The sequence below is a fragment of the Pezoporus flaviventris genome, unplaced genomic scaffold, assembly GCF_033815535.1.
Source record: "Pezoporus flaviventris isolate CSIRO_AGI_PZ_B2104156 unplaced genomic scaffold, CSIRO_AGI_Pfla_v1 ptg000078l, whole genome shotgun sequence".
In the NCBI taxonomy this organism is placed as follows: Eukaryota; Metazoa; Chordata; class Aves; order Psittaciformes; family Psittacidae; genus Pezoporus; species Pezoporus flaviventris.
Window position 1 is genome coordinate 10,874,552 of NW_026892626.1, and position 20,500 is coordinate 10,895,051.

At 40.5% G+C, this 20,500-nt stretch overlaps 1 protein-coding gene across 3 annotated transcripts; it reads left to right on the forward strand.

Annotated features, from left to right (window-relative positions):
* Positions 1 to 8: 8 nt before the first annotated feature.
* LOC133279815 (acyl-coenzyme A synthetase ACSM4, mitochondrial-like) lies at positions 9 to 11,671 on the forward strand. Of its 3 annotated transcripts, XM_061473983.1 has the most exons (15): positions 9 to 349; positions 1,508 to 1,589; positions 2,632 to 2,898; positions 3,727 to 3,937; positions 4,345 to 4,552; positions 4,931 to 5,074; positions 5,830 to 5,986; positions 6,576 to 6,655; positions 7,306 to 7,429; positions 7,941 to 8,021; positions 8,135 to 8,236; positions 8,547 to 8,674; positions 9,343 to 9,442; positions 10,148 to 10,267; positions 11,078 to 11,671. In XM_061473983.1, exons 3-15 carry the CDS (start codon positions 2,698 to 2,700, stop codon positions 11,162 to 11,164), a joined length of 1,743 nt encoding a protein of 580 aa, XP_061329967.1. In that variant the 5' UTR covers positions 9 to 349; positions 1,508 to 1,589; positions 2,632 to 2,697; the 3' UTR covers positions 11,165 to 11,671. The 3 variants fall into 3 exon arrangements, with proteins under 3 accessions (XP_061329967.1, XP_061329966.1, XP_061329968.1); XM_061473982.1 differs by lacking the exon at positions 1,508 to 1,589; XM_061473984.1 differs by lacking the exons at positions 9 to 349; positions 1,508 to 1,589 and adding an exon at positions 389 to 406 and having other exon boundaries at positions 2,722 to 2,898.
* The last annotated feature ends 8,829 nt before the right edge of the window (positions 11,672 to 20,500 follow it).

Sequence of the window (20,500 nt, forward strand, 5' to 3'; positions counted from 1 at the left end):
GGTTAAAGTGGGGGAAAAAAGAAGATACAAAGTACTTTAGGTAAAGGTGCAATTTATGCACAATTGACAACAGTGTAAATGATTACATGAAAAAGGTTGCTCCGCAGGAAGAATCATGCTTCCTGATCTGTTTTGTGCTATGTCCTCATTACTGCAAAAGAAGCAAGAGAAAGAGTATAAAGGGTTTCACTCCAAATCCTTTTTGGCAGAATGTCATGTTTGTCAGGTTCAGATAAAAGCTAATCTTTACAGTGCCTTGTTTGGGAAACATAGGTCCTGAAAGCAGAATGAACTGAATGAAGAGGATTTACCCAGCCAGCTCTCCATCTATACTGTCCACAACAAACAGGTCAGGAAAACATTGTTTGAATTCCTAGTGTTGCTGACGGTTGAGAAGCAGCAGATGGTACTAAATTAGGAAAAATAATGTCAGATTCTTGCAGCAGTTCAGAGGTCTTTGCTATTACCGGTCTTTTCCTCAATTTTTTCATTTCATTTTCACCTGTAAGCTTGCTGGTGAAAAAGTGCTAAAAACTGAAGGCTGTCACAGAAAAACTGTGATGGAATTTTTATAGATCATTAGGGAATCCTGGATTTAAAATGTTCATCTTTCTACCGGTCCCGAATACCATTTCCAATCTTGAATACTATTCCTGAATGTTCTTTCTCTCCTATTTACTTCACAGGCTATTGTGTAAATTTTGTTATTGCAATGCTCTTAAATCTGCAGATTAGAGCTAAACCGTAGAACCAGAGAAGACTAAGAAATGAGAAGTGTCTGTGTTATTAAAAGGAATAATCAGAGTTATTAGGTTCTTCTCTTAAAGGAATTAAAGTGAATCCATTGGTTTTTAGCATTAACAGTGGAGGTCATGACCTCGAAGAAAGGTTACATTTAACAAAAATCTTACCTGTTTTTACTGCCAGTTGTTTCCTCAGGTAAGAAAAAAAAAATAAAATAAAAGAATGTCTATCCCAAAATATGATAAAAACCCCCTGAATTAATGTCTATTTTCTATGGATGTAATTAGGGAATACTTAAAATACCTTTTTTCACTAATAAGATCCTTTTAGATTAATTTTTTCTGCCAGGTGCTATTAATAGAGTTTTGATTTAAAAACTCTATGTAAAATGTAAGTACTGTCTAAGTTTCTGCTCTATAATCATCATTCTGAAGTGGGTGACACTTAGGGACACAACACTTAGTTTTATATCCATGTCCTGTGATTGTTTCTCTGGAGCAAATTACTCCTTACAGGTTTATTTACAACTGGTCAGTATTTCTGTACCCCAGTCTCAATGTAGCATGAAGAACGCTGTGAATTACTGTTGATTTAACAACATATCTATTCTGGGGGAAAAATTATGCTGTCAGATATCACTGAAAAGATTAAGTTGTCCAAGTTCTAGGTATTTGAGTTCATTCACCTGGTAAGCAGATTAAATATTACTGTAAAAGCTTCTGCTAAGGAATAAGGAGCTGTTAAATAATTTACTTTTTCTCAGGGGATAAAATTTGACCAGAACTGAGATCCAGGCATCAGAGATGTAACGATAAGTGGTTACAGTTGAAGGCACAGGACAAAAGGTAAAGAAATACAAAAAAAAACTTTAAACCTTGGGACAAAGGGCAAAACTTTGCAGCTTTGTTCAGGCCACAGAACTTCCCACATGGCAAGGAACTTAGCTGAGAGCTTACCTATAATATGGTCGCTACTTTGTGAATAGCTTCATCCTTTGTAAGAACAGAAAATTAACCTGTATTTCAGCAGTTACTCACCTTAAACTTAGTAACCTGTGCTTGTGGTTAAAAAAGGCATAGATAGACCTAGGTTTTAGGATCATCAACTGGCTCCTGCTCTGACTGCAGGCTCTCCCAGATATGTTTGATAATCTTAATGTGCATGTACAAGAAACCTCTTGATAGCTTTGAAATGTTTGGAGTTGAGCACGGTCTTCTAGGTTGTTGAAAATGATAGTAGTAATATAAAAAGAAAGAAAAGAAGTGCAATGGAAAGGAAGAAAATAATTTGACCTCAGAGCTTTTAGAGTCATTATGGGGAGTATAGATGGAAGAAGGCATTTACAGCAAGCAAATGTAGAAGTGTCTAAATAAAATTTGGGGACCTATGTAAGGGATTACTGAAGCAAAGGTTCTCTGAGATATGTGGTGATGAATGGATATATCAGTCAGCAATTATTCAAGCTAAAGCAGTGAGAATCTTGATGGAAATAGTCTGGAAACATCCTTCAGCTCCGTGTGAAGGAAAAGGAATAGAGAATCAGCTACTGAATGCTTTGGAGTAAGAACCAGTAGCCTTCTTGCATTGCAAACAATAACCTCTGAATTTGTGTTTGACTAAGGAGAGTTGTGGACAATTAACAGCCCCAAAGATCCATAAGAGTCTGCTGAGTTACAGGGAAGAAGCCAGATTAGTACAGTACATTAAATCCTTAAAAAGCTGATGGTAAAAAATGAAAGAAAGCAGGATGGAGAAGTTCACATCTAATTGAACTGATAAAAGCATCAGTTTGGCTGTGACTAGCCTAAGTGACTTCAAATAATAACTTCAAACTGAATTGTCTTTGGATAATCTTAAGGTTCTTTTTTTCTTTTGTTGTTGCTGCAGGATTCACTGCAACGATTCTGCTAATTTTCATATAGTCTATAGCATCTACGTACATCCTCTTCTGCCATGAAGCTGTTGTTCAAATTACAGACTCTAAAATCTTTGTGGACTTTGAAGCCTCCTAATAGAACTTTCCATGGACACCCCAGGCTGCTCACATCTGATGTATATTCACAATACGAGCCTGTCAGGCAGGGCAAACAGGAAATACCAAAATACTTCAACTTTGCAAGTGATGTACTGGACAAATGGTCTGAAACTGAAAAGGTAGTCATCTTTTGGTGTGCAGATGAGATACTTTAATTTGAAATTTTCCTTGAAATAAGTTGGGTATTTCTTTTATCAAAAAAATCAGTTGTCAAAACCCGTTTGCATTAGGAAATGATACAAAATCTCATTCTTTCTTGCTTTATTTTAAAAGTGTCCCTGATCCTTGGTGCTTCCTATATAGGTAGAAAAAGCACTGGTAAGTCCCTTTGGACTTTGATTTAACTTCAGAATGGCTGTGTTTATTTCTTCTGCATACTATAATATGAGATATTCAGATCATAAAAATACAGGTAACATAACAATAACATCGCATGCTAGGGAAAACTCTCACACAAATATTTTAATTGCCTTGTCCCAAAGTGGATTTGTCCAGATGCCCTATAGTTGAAGACCACTTAACTCTCCTGCTCTTGGCACTGTGTCATCCTGTTGTTTTATTTTGTCCTCTGTCTGTGCTGCTTGTGTTTAAGAGTGTTCCACAACTTCATCCAGAATATCAGGAGTAGTATGTGAAGTATATCCTATTATCTGCTATTTTGTAGGAGCATTAATGCTGACCATAAGGTTTAAACTGAAATAGGGTCTAGACTAGGCCTTGAGACTGGAAACAGTTTAGCTGGTAAACATTTCTGGCTCAGAAAAGGAGAATTTATTGGAAATACCTGAGCTTGATCCATTAAGGACAAAGGAAAAAATAATAGTTTATATACCAGTTGTGAAATACTCAAAACTTGCAGATACTCAGTATTTGCAGATATTTGTGCATTATAATTTCATGTTTTTTTCAGAAGAAATGTTTTGGGGTTTGATCCCTGTATTTTATAGGCTGGAAAGAGATCATCAAACCCTGCCTTTTGGTGGATAAATGGAGAAGGTGAAGAAGTGAAGTGGAGCTTTGAGGAGCTGGGGTTCCTGTCTCGGAAAGTGGCAAATGTACTGACTAAAGTATGCGGACTGCAGAAGGGGGACAGAATTTTTGTGATCCTGCCACGAGTTCCAGAATGGTGGCTGATAACTGTGGCTTGCATGCGAGCAGGTCAGTGAGCATATCTGAGACTGGTAAAACTGGCTAATGCAAATTGGTTGAGAGGATCAAGAATTTAGTATGGCTTGTAAAGAAAAAGTAATAATCTAGGGAGTATCCTAGCTATGCAGGCAGTCTTGGATGATTTGCACTAGGTGCTGTGGGAAAAGTGGCCTGTACAGCAGGCATGGAGGTGAAAGGAGTCAGGGAAGAGCCATGGAAGCCACCAGGGAGGTCCATGTTTCATTCCTTACAGGAGAGCACAAGCAGCTCCACTATTCCACTATAACTGTTTGGCTTGGGAATGCCAGGGCAAATTAATCTCAGAGGTCAGTTTAGGATTAGTTTATAGTTTAGGTTCTCAGAAAAGGATCAGATGTGAAAAATGCTATCCCTAACTAACTTTACTGCTCTTCCAGGAATTGTCTTAATTCCAGGAATATCCCAGTTGTCAGCCAAAGACATATTATATCGACTCCAGGTATCAAAAGCCAAGTGCATCATTACCAGTGACACACTGACTCCTGCTGTGGACTCAGTGGCATCTGAGTGTCAGTTTCTGAAAACCAAGCTAATTGTGTCCAAAGGCAGTAGGGAAGGATGGCTCAACTTCACTGACCTCTACAAGTGAGTATGAGTTAGAGACACTACAGTCATGTTGCAGAAGGCAGACCTGTTCTTCACAAGTACTCATTTACAAGTATTCATTGTAACACCAAATTGCCAGCATTAAGGTGTTAATTGTGACAGCTTGATTGTTGATACACATGAGAATTGTTTACCAACAGTGGTCTTGTTCTGGGCAGTTTCTGTCCTGTTCTTAAGGGGAAGTCTGTCTTTGAGGAAGTCTAACTCCAAATTATTTTAGTCTGATTTGGTGAAAAGCTTCTGTGAAGCTTATTTGGGGTAGGAGTTCTGCAACATGCAATAACTTAATTACATTCTGAATGTAAAGTAACCATTGAATTATTTGCATTATTGATTATTGCATTCTCTATTTTAAAGAAACCAATCTGCTGACCATTCCTGTGTCAAAACAAGGATTCAAGACTCGATGATTATCTTCTTTACCAGTGGAACCACAGGTTCTCCAAAGATGACTGAACATTCCCAGGGTAGTCTTGGTTTCAGACCCCTTTTAAGTGAAAGGTATGAAAGGCCTGAGCCTGGTTGAGCTTGGGGTAATTAAAGCTGCATAGTAGAACTGATGAAAAATAACTGAATAAGAAATACCAATGTATGGCTCTAGCCCTTCTCTCTCCAAAATCAGACTAGAAACTCCAGCAGATTTCTAGGGCAGTAGGATCACCCCCAGTGTTCAAATTTTTCAATGAATAGATGTTATCCTTTCTTTGGAGTGGTTCAAAGGACAGCCACCAGCTGGAAATGGTTTGGTGCAAAGAACCAATATATATTGTGCTGTTAGGGCTGCAAAATGCTTGGTGATGAGTAGATGAGCAGAGGTAGAGTCTATATTGGTTGAACAGATCATCCTGTCCCATAGCCTTAGAACTGAAATACCCGGTGTCCAACAGAGCGTCCATCAATGCTGCTGCTTCCGCCCTATCTTCCTACCTAGTGGAAAGTGACTTTATTGAAAGAAATTCATACTACTCTCTTCCCCTTACTCTGTCTTATGAATGTCATCATATATGTATGAGATACATGTGAGCGTATACTTATGCAAGCATATAGTTAGGTGCCCTTTTATCCTAGGGCTAGCTCATAAAATAAGCTTATTCAGAGCGCACAGTGCACATGTATCTTGTGAGAAATCTTGTGCTTGTTGGTTTTTTGTTTTGTTTTTTTTTACATTTTGGGTTTTTTTAGTTTTGTAGTTTAGGTGAAGGTGTTAAGCATAAATTTTTCATTATCTTTTTGATCATTTTTTTCTGCTCTATCAGGTATTGGTTGGATTTGACTCCCTCAGATGTGATATGGAGCACAGCAGACACAGGATGGGTAGTAGCTTCACTGGCATCTGTTTTTGATCCCTGGGTTTTCGGATCATGCGTCTTTGTACATAAGCTACCACGGATTGAATCAGCAGTCATCTTAAATGTAAGGAAAACTCATGGAGATGTGTCAGTTTGCAGAAAGGGCACAAAAAAAATATATTCTTAGCAGCATCTATAGATCTCATGACTGTTGTGTTTGAGATGCTGTGTCTGTTGTATAAAGCCTCTACTTGCATCTTTGATGTACACAGAACAGGCCAAACCTGCCCTTCATTCACACATTTTGCTTATATCTGGTGAGCACGTGAATGAAAATCATCCAAAAGCAGCACTAATGGCTGGTATTAATGCAGACTGAAACCTAAACATTCCTCTGCCCATGCTGACCAAGATGAAAGTGAAAACCTTACCTACAATGTTGACAAAGAGGAGCCTATTCTGGCCATGCTCCAAGCTACGTGGTCTGGGTGTCACATCGACATGTTAGCACGGGATTTTGTCGTACCAAATATCCTGTGAATCACTGCATATTACACTAACTGCAGGAGGGTTTCTTACCCAACAGAGAGTGTATGGTGCTTTTCCATAGAAAGGGGAGCATACATTTTCCTTCTAGATTACCTATTCACTATACATCCAAAACGCAGTTTTTTTGTCTCAGCTTCATATGTCTGTCTTGTTTAACTCACTAGACTCTCTGCAGATTCCCTATTGACACACTGGTTAGTGCTCCAACATTGTTCCGCATGCTGGTACAAAATGATGTTTCCAGGTATGTCAAGGAATTGTTTACTCAAATTTATCCAAACCAAACTTTAGTGATCTCCCAGATCTAGCTGTTTGACCAAAAATAGGGTAGTAGTTTAGTTTAAAATACCCGTCATGAAAAGACTGGCATAGAAAATGTCATAATTTTCAATCACTGAATTAATTTTCCATGCCTTGGGAAGGAGTGTCATCCTAGAAAGTGAGTGTCAGCATATCTGTGAGGGAGTGACTTGTTGTGGCAGTTGTACATCACCCCCTGCTCCACTTCCCACTGCCTGCCACTGTTCCTGCTTCCCCTCTTGCATTTTCCCACTTGGGCTGCTGCAGAGGGTCAGCAGTCAGGGCCCTGACCCAGCAAATTGCTCTGTGATTCGTTATAAGCATGTCCTTAAATCCCAGCTGACTTCAGCAAAAAATTTACTTTGTTTTTCATGCGTGTTTAATTCTGACTACTACTACTCAGAGTGTTGAGCACAGACTGATGACTTTGCTGTATCAGGAGCTGAAGGATCAGGGTTCCTCTGATTTCCCCAGTTCATGGGACTAACTCTCCCAGTAAACAGCTCCCCAGTATTATTTGTTTATAGTTGCATGTTCCTTGTCTTGCCACTAGATTGAAATACTGCTTCTTTTGTTTTTTAACTCCTTGTGAAGCTACAAATTCATGAACCTGAAGCACTGCGTGAGTGGAGGAGAGCCGCTCAACCCAGAAGTTCTGGAGCAGTGGAAAAGCAAGACTGGGCTGGACATCCATGAAATATATGGGCAGACTGAAACGGTACATCTGTAGGGTCAATGTTCTGTTAAATCTTTATAACTCCTTTTTGTTGCATGATGTTTTCATGGTTTGTTTTGAAAGAACACAGCCTCTTTCTTCCTTGATGTTTCTATGTCTCAGACCCTTGCCACGATAACCTCTGAAAGAAACAATTTCATGGCTCTCCTCACAGAACCTGCCAGAAACATGGATTGCTGAGAGGAAATGTGCTAATTTCCATAAATGTCCTTCAGCAAATCCCAAGAGACAGGGACAGGCAAGAGGGCAGAGTCTGACTCTTAAGGAAGGGGACTGCTTAGCAGAGGGCATTAGTTCTTTGCAGATAATGGAAAAGTATCCTTTCAGGGAGTTTCTTGATTTTGCTTATCTGTACCACATAGCTCTGACATGCAGGATCCTATGAATCTTAATTCCTTACTTTGGAATTACTCTAGAAAGTGCATTTAATGAATTGAATATAAATGTAGCTGTTTTCTATTGTAAAACATCGATTTAATTTTGATTTTTTCAGGGAATAATCTGCTCTGGTTTTAAAGGAATGAAGGTTAAACCTGGATCAATGGGGAAGGCAGCTCCCCTTTATGATGTTCAGGTTTGTTGGCTGCTCTTAAATTCTTTCATCAAGTATTTTGTTTGGTTGGGTTTGGGTTTGTTTTGGGTTTGATTTTCCCATTGGACTAAAATATGTGTTGTTTCTCATTCTAGATTGTAGACAAAAATGCTAATATTCTGCCTCCAGGACAACAGGGGGAAATTGCTGTCAGAAGCAAACCTATAAAACCACTTGGTTTTTTCTCTGGATATGTAGTAAGGACTTCATTTTATTCACACCACCACTGATCTGTCCAGTTGAGCATAGTGGCTCAAAAGGTTGAATATTTTTCGCCAGTTTATTATTTATCACCAGAGTAATTTCTTTGTTTGGATTGATGGATGTTAGAAAATGGAAGAGTTTGCTGAAGATTGAGTTAAAATTTTATAGCAATACCAGTAAAATTCTTGAACATTCTTGACTGAAAAATTAAGTTTCAGTGCATTTAATGTTACGTGTGTTATAGCACAATGTGTAGGTAGTGCATGTTCAAAATCTAAACTACTGTTTGTAAACCACTTTGAGGATAACCCTAAGAAAACCGCAGAAACTGAACGTGGGGATTTTTATGTCACTGGAGACAGAGGGACTGTGGATGAAGATGGATATTTTCAGTTCATTGGAAGAGATGATGACATCATCATTTCTTCAGGGTCAGTTTGCACACTTCCTTTCAAAATCTGCCATTGTATAATCTTACATGTTGTGTTCCTCGTGAGCTTCTGACATGATAATTCTGTGATGAATGCATTGACCTTTGATTTAGGAACACTTGCTTTTATTATTAACTTTTCATAGACTTGCAGTACCATCTTGGTGATGTCAGTGGCATCTCTGTCAATTTCACCTGCAACATCTTGTCTGTTTCAACAAGAAGTGAAGACTGCCATTGACAGAGGAGGGATTTTAATCTAGTTTGGGTTTTTAACTAAAATTGAAGGACATTGCTATCAAAAGAACATTTGAAATGTTTTATTTTTAGCGTGGTGGAATGAAACAATTTTATGTTGTATGATGTGATACCATAACATGACATTGGCTGGTACTACAGACCCCAGCTATCAGGTTGAGATGGAGCTCCAGTGTAGGAGCCGCAAGGAAAGGGGAGAGATGGGAGAGCCTCAGCAGTCCTCTACTACATGACCACCATGAAATGCTCCTACCTTTTAACACAGCAAACCTTCCCATTCTGCCTGAGGTTTCTGTAGTTGGTTGTTGGTTTGTTTTGGGTTTCTTCTGCAATATGAACATTAAAAACCCATTTGGTACTGGTTTTCCAGCTCATAAAGACAAATCCTACTTTTTTTTTTTCCTTACCTAGATATCGCATTGGGCCTTTTGAAGTAGAGAATGCCCTGATAGAACACCCAGCAGTAGTAGAAACAGCTGTTGTCAGCAGCCCAGATCACCTCAGAGGAGAGGTAATGATGGCTGAGCAGTGGTGGGGGAAGCAGTATTTTTGTTTAAATATGTAATTTTATAAGGCAGTTCCTCCTTTACTGAATAATGTACAGCTCTAAGGCAGTCGTGTCATCACAGATAATCCTGTTTGGGATGACAGACAAAATCCCTTCTTATTTACATGCCTTTGCTTTTAGTTTATTTTCATCCCAAGATCTTCTCTGGAGAATATTACAGTGATGTTTACTTTCCTCTTGTTGTTAAGCACTTGTCTATACACTGAAATTGTCTTTTTTGGCTGTCTTGGTGTAACCAAAGTTATTCTGTACTAGCATACTGTAACTGGCATTAGAAAGCACAGTGCTGTGCGGGGATGATATGGGCCTTCTGTCCCCCATGTGAACTTCAGAGAGAAACAAAATGTCCCTCAGCTTCAGGGAGAGCTCTGCAGAGGCACCTTTTATTACTCCTCCTTCTTGATGCATACTGATAAGATAGAGCAAGTGCTCTTGCTCTGTAATGAGAGAAGAAAAACTCTGCTTTCAACATTCCCTTCTGTGAGACATGTGCAGAAGCTGGACACAGCCATTTCTTACATCGTGCTGGTTTCTCTGCTCCTCCCTTTTGCATGTCATGAGACTGAGCAGTACTGTTCACTGGTAACTTGTGTATGAGCTTTTAAAAATAAATGGTGTTAGATCACTTCCATTGACAATTTCTTACAGGTTGTGAAAGCATTTGTGGTCCTTTCCCCAGCTTTTTCATCCACTGATTTAGAGAGTTTAACCTGGGAATTACAGGAGCATGTCAAGAAAACTACTGCACCATATAAGTACCCCAGAAAGGTAAATGCTTCTGAGATGGTCAACCAGGTCACCCTTCCATAAATCTCACAGAATTACTATTTGGATTTTCATGATTGACCTGAAAGAGACAGTGGCAAAGATTCAGCTAAAGCCCTGGCTCCAGGAAATCTTTCCTAAATAACATTTGCTTATTTTGGTTTTCATGCATTTGAGTTAAATGTTTGCTTAAAGCTCCCAAAAATTTCTAAGCTTCATATATTATGCTAGTTAGCTCTGTGTATTTTAAGTCAGACTCACAATTATAATTCTCCATTTTGTATTTAATCTTCAACTGAGCACTCTCTAGTGACTTTAGGGTAGTATCTGACTGAGTCTGAATAAGTTTTTATCTACTGCTTCTCACAGTTAATATGTAAGATAAAAGCCCAGGAGGATACACTTGGTGTTTCTCAGTTATCCCAGCCCTACAGGAGAAGAGCTACTAGCAGTGCCCTAGTTCACTTGTGCAGAACTCATAGGAACTAAAGACCATAATATCTCTTTCTTCTTCTATCATTTGTCTCTGACTTCTGATACCATTTAGGTATTCATCCTTCTGTTACAGTACTGATGCTGCAGTACTCGGTTAGTTGGGAGGCAGCTACACAGGTCTTTGGCCATCTAGGTAGCCAAAGAAACAGTTTGACAAATGGCATAATACACTGCTTTGATTTGGCTTGGACTTGATCCTTTAGGCAAGCTGTTCTTACTGACAGGAGTCCTCTTAGTTTTCTGCATATGCTAAGAGCTAGTCTTGGAAAATCAACTCTGTGGAACTTGCTACATTGTTGTCTGTCTTTTTTTATTTAGGTGGAATTTGTCCAAGAGCTGCCAAAAACAGTCACTGGGAAGATCAAGAGGAATGAATTAAGAAAGAAAGAGTGGGGACAGATGTAGCACTGTTTGGAAATTAACAGAACTTCTTTCATTCCATTAATGAATTACACATTTCCCTGATGTAATTGCCTTCCTCTGTTTTGTTAAATGCCTGAGTATCAGAAGCTATAGATAACACCAAGATGTGATGTTTGCACCTGCTTCCAAAGTGTCAGTACCACTGTTTCAGTTCCTGAAGCACTGCTGGAAAAGGGAACAAATGATACAACTCCATTCTAGTCCCAAATGTCCACAGGTTCACCAGAATTTGGCTGGTGACCCATCTCTTTTAGATAGCATTCAGGATGAGTGAAGAGAGATTGCTGATTGTCGGTTGTCTAGCTCGAAGCTGCAGAAAAGGCAGAAATGGATTTGAGTGGTTTAAATGCTCTGTACTTAAATGCAGTGTGTTTAATCTGAATGCAGCCCTCCTATCACTTATTGAAGATGGAAAGACTCCTCTTTATTGATATCACCATATGACCTTCATAAACCTTTCTTGATTAATGCATGTCTTGATGATAAGCAGTGCTAGCTTCTCCTGTGCTTTATCCACGAATAATGTCCATGCAGAAGTGGCTTCATTGTTCCCCTCTGTTCCAATGTTTGCATACAATGGACAAAACTCCCCCCTCCACTCCGTTCCATTCCATTCCATGCCATTCCTCTCCATTCCATTCCATTCTGTGCCAGCACCTGGCAATGCAGCAGCCACAATGCCCCGAGATAGGATAAAAGAGAACAGCCTCCTGTGTCCCCTGGCAGAGGTGGCAGGGGCAGCCCTAAGACATCCCAGAGGAAGCCCTTGAGCTTCTGGAGTTAGCTACAGGGACCTCAGGCAGGAAGGGCAGCTGCTGGTGGAGGCTGCTGGAGGTTCTCAGCTGCAAGGCCAGCTCCTGGCTGAAACAGCTATCCCTCATGGGAGGGATAGCAATCCTTTTCAGCTGGATAGCCATGGCCAGAGCATAGGAATATGTTCTTGAGGAGCACTGTAGAGCTCACCATCCTCATCTGTCACAGAGCCAGGGGCAGCAGCTGTAAGAAATAGGATGCAGAGGTGTTTCCAGGGATCCTGGTGCTTCTCTCAGAAGCCCGTGAGGTGACTGCAGGTTGAGGGAGAATTGGGCTTGGGTATCTCCTGGGGGATGTGACCAGCCTATGGACCAGGAGCAGGTCTTGCTCACATGCTCAGGGACAGCCAATCGCCAGCACTGGGGTCAGGAAAGAATTTTCCCCCGGGGCAGACTGGCATTGGTCCCCGACGGTTTTTTGCCTTCCTCTGAGCATCGACCAGGACCACTTGTCCTGGCTCCTCTGGTCCATTCTGCTGGGTTACTGCCTGCTGCTCATCCACCACAAAGGTGGCCCCTTGTGTCCTGCAGCTGGGGGGGGAAGGCTTTTTTTCCCCACGGAGGACCTGCAAGTGTCCCCAGGGGTTTTTTGCCTTTCTCCGCAGCCAAGCACAGCCCCTTCATGGGGTTCCTTTGGGCTATTGGGACCAAAGGTTGCTGCTCGTGCTCCATGCAGGTGGCCCTCATGCCCTGCATGCGGGGGGGAGGAAGCTTTCTGGCCTCCCAGGGTATTCCCCGGGTGTTGCTGCTTGTCCTCTGGAACACTGAGCACATCCCTTTGTCAGGCTTCCCCTTTGGCCTTGGTTCTTGCCTGCTGCTCTCGCACCTCCAAGGCACTCTCGTGTCCTGACTCTCTTTGGCTCCATTGCCCAGTGCAAGCTTGGAGGGGGAGCAAGCTCTGCTCTTCCCTTAGCTCCATCTCCCTGGGGGTTCTTGCTTCTGCACAGCAGCCTGTGCCTGGGAGGGCTCCAACCTTGCTGCCCCATCAGCAGCTGTCACTCTCCAGCTCTCGCTGCTTGCAACAGCAGCAGCAGGCAGGCATGAGAGCACTTTTCATGCATCCCTGGCCAAGAAGCACAGCAAACAAGCAAGTGTTGGAACTCAATTGTGTGTTTATCATCTATAGGTGTCACGCTTTGAGAAATACCCCATGCTACCACACACCTGCTGCTTCTTGCACATTTGTGTGTGGTCAACGACAATGCTCATAAATAATAATATAAAACTTTCAGTCTGGATGTAAGGAAGAAGTGTCAGGGTGCTGTCAGGGTGCTGAGGCACTGGAACAGGTTGCCTAAAGAAGCTGTGTGTACTCCTTCCCATGGCGATGTACACAACACCACCGCATTGCACAGACCCTTGGGTGATATCTCCTAGCAAGGTATAAGACCAGGCTGCACCGAGCCTTGTGGGACATGTTTCTTGTGTGAGGCGTCCCTGAAAATTGCAGGGCAGCTGGAACTAGGTGCTCTTGAAGTCCTCTCCAACCCTAACTAGTCTATGATTCTAGGATGTAATGATTCTAAAAGAAGATAAAATATAAGAAACCAAACCAAAATCAAATGGAATAATAAAATAAAATCTTGTTTCTGCATGAAAGCTTTGTGATTTGTGTCCCTGAAAGTGCTTTTGTAGCTGAAAACCCCTGACATTGAAGAGAAATCAGTGTCACTGTTATTGAGCTCAGGTTGAGCGTAGGGAATGGAATGGAACTGAGTGAAATGGACTACACTAGACTAGACTAGAACAGAATTGGTATAGGTTAGGCTATGTTATGCCTGCAGCTCTGCTTGACAAGAGATGCCCTTGTTGTTGGGCAGGTGACCCAATTTATAAAACAAACCATGGTTCTTTGCCATAGTAGACACTTGCTACAGGACCAGTCTATTTCTGCAGTCACTTAGGGGTGAAACCAGTGAAAAACATTCCTTGGTCTGCTTTGGATGATCACATCATTTTTTAACAGTTAACTCTGAACTTTATGAATAAGCATGTACGAAGTGTGCAGACCCTTACTTCTTACAGTGGCACATGCAATAGTGGTACAGACTTCAAGGTAGTATCAGTTCTTAGCTATTCATCCTGGGGTTTTGTGGGGTATTTTTTTTTGTTTTTTGAATTTCATTTTATGGCACAAATTTTTTATTATTTAACAAAAGCATCTCCAGCCTTAGAGTCCTCTTATGTTCATTAAGTAAGAAGAAATTGCTGGGTAACAATAGCATCTCTAGGTAAGAAAGAAGGGGTTTTACAGTTGTGTCTCACTTCTGGAGTTCTGTGTCTGCTGCAGCTGTAGAGTGGGATTTGGAGCATTCTAATCTTGAGAAATGAAAACATTTTATTTCTTGAGAGTAAATGCTTCTGTCACTAGAACAATTTCTGTACTACCAACTGCTTGAAATAAAAGTAATTGTCAATAAATACATTTACATCACTCTTTTTGACAGTAGCTTCATTTTTTTGAATTTTTAATGTTACAGAGAAGCTTTAAAACACTCTTTCACTCCTGAGTTTTCTAGGAGCATTAGATTATATTATTATAAAACTGATCATTAGTTTCTTCAAGGCACTTGTTTGTCCATGTCACTTGTTGCTGCCTCAAGGTCTTTTCTGTACCCAATTCAGTTTCCTTTAACAGCCATGTACTGTTGGGCCTTCCAAGGACTCTACATCTCCTAGATCTTTCTGCTTGGTTTTAAACAGAAAAGTGTTTAAAAGCAACAAAAAAGTAGACAAAAAAAAAAAAAGGCTGCAAAAAGTGGAATGATGAACAAGTGTACAAACTGGAATTCAGAGCACCTGGAAACTCCCCTTGTACCTGCAGTTAGCTGTTTGGGCAGTTAAACTCCAGTGATGTCTGAGAATTAGGAAGTTTTGTGGTTTTTTTCCCCTTACCAAATTTAAGGACCTAAAATCAAGCAACTGAATTCAGAGTTGGGATTCAGAACCTTAAAAGAAAAGGTCTGAATCGAACTACCACACTGAAGACTGGAGTTTTACCACTGATTTCAGTGGGGTTATGACTCTCTAAATTCTAGTGTGTCTCATTGGAATAATGTGCTCCAGGCTTCAATGCTAGAACTGTCATCTACAGTAATCCCTTCCTCATTTGACCATAGAAACTGGGTTTCTGTTGTGCTGTAGTACCCAGGTTTTTGCATGAACAGTCCAGGGTCAAAGTCAAGCAGACTGAAAGGTTATTCATGCCACCTGCTGTGGCTCTAGGCTATGAGGTGCTCTGCTCCACGCTACAGCAACCTCTTATTAGCAATATCCAGTACGCTGATCTATCTCATGTTTAAGGTAGATGGTTTGTTTACTACTTCTCCTATGCCCAGAATAAGAGAATTGCTGATATATTTCCTCTGATCCATGCAGAATGATTTCAGAGACACAGGCTTGCAGCTACAAGCAATTGAAAGCAAAGTAAATCTCCGTAGCCTGTCTTTCTTCTGGAGCCACAAAGTTTGAAACTTGACTGCATTGCATCATTCTGGCTGAAAAATATAATTTTCAGTAGACTAGTCTTTCCCTTTGAGACCTCCTCGCCTTCCCTCTTACAGCCCAGCTTCATAGTACATGCTTAATGTTGCATGTATATGTATACTCTGTGTGTGTGTATATATGTTGGGTGCATGTATTTTGGCACATAAAATTGTTCTGCTTGCATTAGTAAAAAAGTTAATATTTAGTTTTATGCCTAGAGATCCTTCATACATTTCCAGAATGTGTTTGGAACCTGGTCTTGCAGACTTGCTGGATGGTGATTTTATGACTTTGCATGCCCTTTACATGACTGACTTTTAGCCAGTCCATTGAGCAGGAGCATTTTATAAGTGATCTACAACTTCATCTCCTTTCCAGCATACAAGAAGTTGGAATAAAGGTGCAGCCATGAGGTGAGTTTGGGTTTAGTTATTCATAAGGCAATTATTATGCTAATACTTGATCTGTCCCCCTCTAAGAATAAAAAAGAACACAATTTATAAATGAAATGGATGTAATCATATCTGTGTGAGAAGGGTTCATTATTAAAAAGTCAATTACAGAAGGGGTAATTAGCCAAGTTTGGCCATTACATTCAAGTGTTAGATTTAAGATGCAGATCAAAACTCACCATCAGTGTCTGAGTTTCATCAGCTGTGGCAGAGCAACAGAGTCCAGCAGCTGCTTGTTTCTTAAGGGATTCCTTTGCAGTCCTAAAATCCAAAACAAAGTTATCTTCAAGCACAATCTCACACGCTTCTAGTGAGCGTAGAAAATCCACCATGAGAGAAAAAATTTAATGTGATTCTGCCAGAAGAAAAGTGAACAAAATAAGCTTGTGGTCAAATCTGGGTCTAGCAGCTCTGTCTGCCAAGAAGCCCATGCTCTAAACAGCTCCATACTCTGAATCAGGTTTCCCTAGAGATAAGGAAGCTGCAAGCACCAGACCTCTCCTTTTTTAAGCCCTCTGTGAGTGCCACACATTGCAGATAAATGGGCTTAATCAGAGGAGGTAACACACTTCACCTCTAATTCAGGGTATTTATTTCACTTGCTTCCAGTGGGTGATACAGCATATGGGTATGTTTCCAAAAAATTCTTATCTTAGCCCTTTATGATGCTTTCATAAAAGCTCAGTTTTTGTTTCCCTGTGATACTTCCTAGGCAAGTGCAGGCAAGTGCAGAGGTGAGGTTATTTGTTGGGCAGGGGGACAGGCATTCATAGCTAGATTGTTTAAACCTCATTGCCTGTTATTATGGTCAGATGGGCTAGTTCTGGATAGAAAGCATTATTTTCTTAGTAAATGAAATAACAGAAATTTGAAGGAAGCAGAGAGGACTTTGTGTGCTTCCTTTAATCATTTTAAATACTTCCACGGGTTGTTTTTTTTCCTTTACATATTTATGATCTGCAGCAAAATAACATTAAAGGTAAACCTCTCCTACTCGGTGACATGAAGCTACACTCCTGAGAGATCCGTTAAAGAATCAGGCCTGTTAATGAACGAAAAGAGGATTATGTAAATTGACAATGTCTCCATCTGCTTAGCCCCATTTGCAAATTCTTTTTTCCTATTAAATGCTTCATTTGTAATTTTCTCATCATTACTAAGCTTTGGGGGAATTTGTATTCCTCTGATACATTATGGGGTCTGATACAGGCTGGATAAAATTTGACCCTTCTACCTCATTTTCTCCATAGATTCAGGGATCATGCCTCTTTTCACGTGGCTAGCTACAGATGACACAGAAACTATTTTAAATGTAAGAATAAAAAGTGTGTTATCAAAAGCAAAAGCTGTTGTATAGGTGCGTTGTTAATGCCTGGTGGGAGACAGTGCTCTTGGTAGAGTGAAAATTCAAAAACACATTCAGTTTTTTGTACCACGCACAGACACGAGGATTGATCTAGGGCAAGTCACATCTCTCTGTAACACCACAGATTCTTTTTCATCAAAATGAGTACTGAAATCTCCCTCTGCACTGTAAACTATCCTGAGGCATGCTCTGCTTCCACCAAATAATGGTGTCACTGTCTCTCTGATTTTTGCTTAGTGTTTGCTTGTTGGAGCTACATAAAACATCTAACATATATGTGTGTTGAGAAATAGCTGTGTCCATGAGGGAAATACTGGCTTGTATAAACATTGTAAAGATGTAGACTGGCATTTTCAAATACATTTTTGTATGTATTTAAAATACATACAAAAGAGGAATCTAACTTCCGTTTGATTTCAGAAAAATTAGGGGCACCCACACTAATGCCTTCTCTGTATTCCAGTGAGATCCTATAGCTTGAAGCAAAGTACCCTACCTATTCTTAGGAAGATCATTAAGTAAATATGGCTTATCTAAGTCACTCCTGTTCTTTAACACTGAGGACATGACATGCCTGCCTAACCACCAGTGAAGGATTCCTGTCTTGCTGGGAATGCCACTGTGCTGTTTTAAAGCCCATTTCTGGAACTCAACAAATGATAAAAACCAGTAAGTTGTCCAGCATCCGGCTTGGAAACTTGTATTTCTATGAGTTTGAAAGAGATTTGATTGTAGAAAATTGTGTTACTCGTCTTAGTTTTTCTATTGACCATTATTCATCAAGTTAGTGACTGCTGAATTTTGCCTTACTCTAGCTCTCCCCTTTAGGTGGTAAAAGCTTTTATTGTTCTGTCTCCTGAATTTATGTCTCAAGATCCTGAAAGTTACTTCTTCAGCATGTGAAAAAAAGGCACTGCGCCTTACAAAGACCCAAGAAAGGCAAGTACCACAGAGTTCTCAATATACAGGTAGTTCCTGGCAATACACTCTAAAATTAGAAGTCCTCTAATCAACCCTAATAATCAGATAAGAAATACAGTCAGGTTATGTTTCGGTATAGTAAAATTTTGCTTTTTTTCTCCTGGAACTTCTTTTAATCAGGTTTTGAAATGTAACATTGAGAATCTGACAGCAACACACATCCTTTATATGAGCAAACACTGCTTAGCTGAACATCATAGGGCTATCCTGATAGGATCTAATGTTGTCTTCTTACGTTGAAACTACAGAGGAACCTATATTAGATTTCACTGTGATTATATGCAGGGAAATGAAATGTTCCTTTCCCTAATCAAATTGTATCTATGAGTATAAATTCATCCTGATTATTTTAAACAAAAGAATCAGACCCTACAAATTCAATACAATTATAAGATATTAAATGCATTTCTTTACATCTTGAATGACTAACTGAACAGAGACAGATAATTCTTGGATGTTATAACAGAGGGTTGAAAGCCTCAGCTGGCAACAATTGGCCTGTCAAGTTCCTCAGCAGTTATCACAGTTTGCACTGGTTGCAGATTATCAGGCTCAAGGGGTATGGCAGGTTTGAGGGAATCTCAGCATGATTTTCACATCTTATTACTGGTGGCAGTGGGCTGTGCAAAGGCAAACAGTACTACAGCTAGTGCAGGTGGAGCAGGACTCAGATTCCACTAGCGGAGCATCTAGAAAGGTTGAAAAGAACCCCAGGGCCTCCAGAGTTAACATGAATAGTTCATCAGGAGAAGAAGGATAAGCCCCACCTGGCTAAGCAATGATGTGCCAGGTCCCACCAAAAGTCTTCAGAAAAGACTTCGCTGTCTGCCTTTGGCTTCCCTCAGTTTCTGCACAGGGTTCCACAGCCATGATGGAGGGTTTTAAATTTTCCTTCCCTTTTCCTGAGTAACAGCTTTGCTCTGGGAGATTAATTTTTCTCTCCTTGATTCAGTTGGAACAGAGGGAAAACACATTGGATATTTTAAACGTAATCCCATTTTTTTAGCAGAATAACTAGAAATAGGATTAGACTGTTAAGTGCAATCATAAAAACATGTCGAAAAACGTAATCCAGTCACCATTTTAGAATCTGACTCTTTTTAAGCACATTCAGATTTCAAATGTCAGTACTTTCTGGCAAAGTAATCCATTTTTAAGTGAGGTAATCATAATCCATTTATTCTAGGTCAGTAATATTTTTTTTAACATAATCTAATTATGACCCTGGAAATTCATTGTTTTTAAAGCAATCTTAAAACTGTAATCCTGGAAAAGATTCTTGGGCTTTGGTGCTGGTCTGTGTTGGGTTTTAAATGGGTATGGTGAGATTTTCCTCTGAGCCCTGTTCTAGTGGTTTGAATTGCTCATTACAGCAGGGAAGGTCTCACACAGGAGATTTCCTGTCTGGTGCAGTGTCGTGGTTTAAACCCAGTCAGGTAATTCGTTCGCTCACTTCCCCCCCTTTCTTGCCCTCCCCCTGCTCTCGGAGGGACGGAGAGGAGAATCGAAAAGAACGCAACTCCCACGGGTTGAGATAAGAACAGTTTAGTAACTAAGGTATAACACAAATCACTACTGCTACCACCAGTGATAATAATGATAAAGGAAATAACAAGGGAAGAGAATACAACACCTCACCACCAGCTGACCGATAACTCGCCCCCCAAGCCCGACCAAGCTCCGACCGATACCTCCTCCAACCCTGCAGACTCCCAGCCCTTCCGGCTAACTCCCAGTTACATCCTGGGCATGATGTGCTGTGGTATGGAATACCTCTTTGGTCAGTTTGGATCAGGTGTCCTGTCTCTGCTTCCTCCTGGCTTCCCCTCCTCCCTGGCAGAGCATGAGGCTCACAAAGTCCTTGGCCAAACCAAAACATCGCTATCAGTTCTGTTCCCGAGCTGAAAGTCAAAACACTGCACTGCACCAGCTACCAAGAAGGAGAAACATGACTGCTACTGCTGAACCCAGGACATGCAGTCACAGACTTCTTAGTCTATACACTGGGTCTTTCAGACTCACCAACATGTTAGTGCAGTTTTGTAATCATAGATCCAACTAGATTGAAAAAGACCTTTAGGATCATCAAGTCCAATCATTACCCCAGCACTGCCAAGTCCATCACTAAATCATGTCAAAACCTGAACTTGACCAGGAAAATAAAAGAAGAAACAAACAGGTGAATCAAAACATTTCTGTTGGGGGTGTGTGCCGGAGTGTC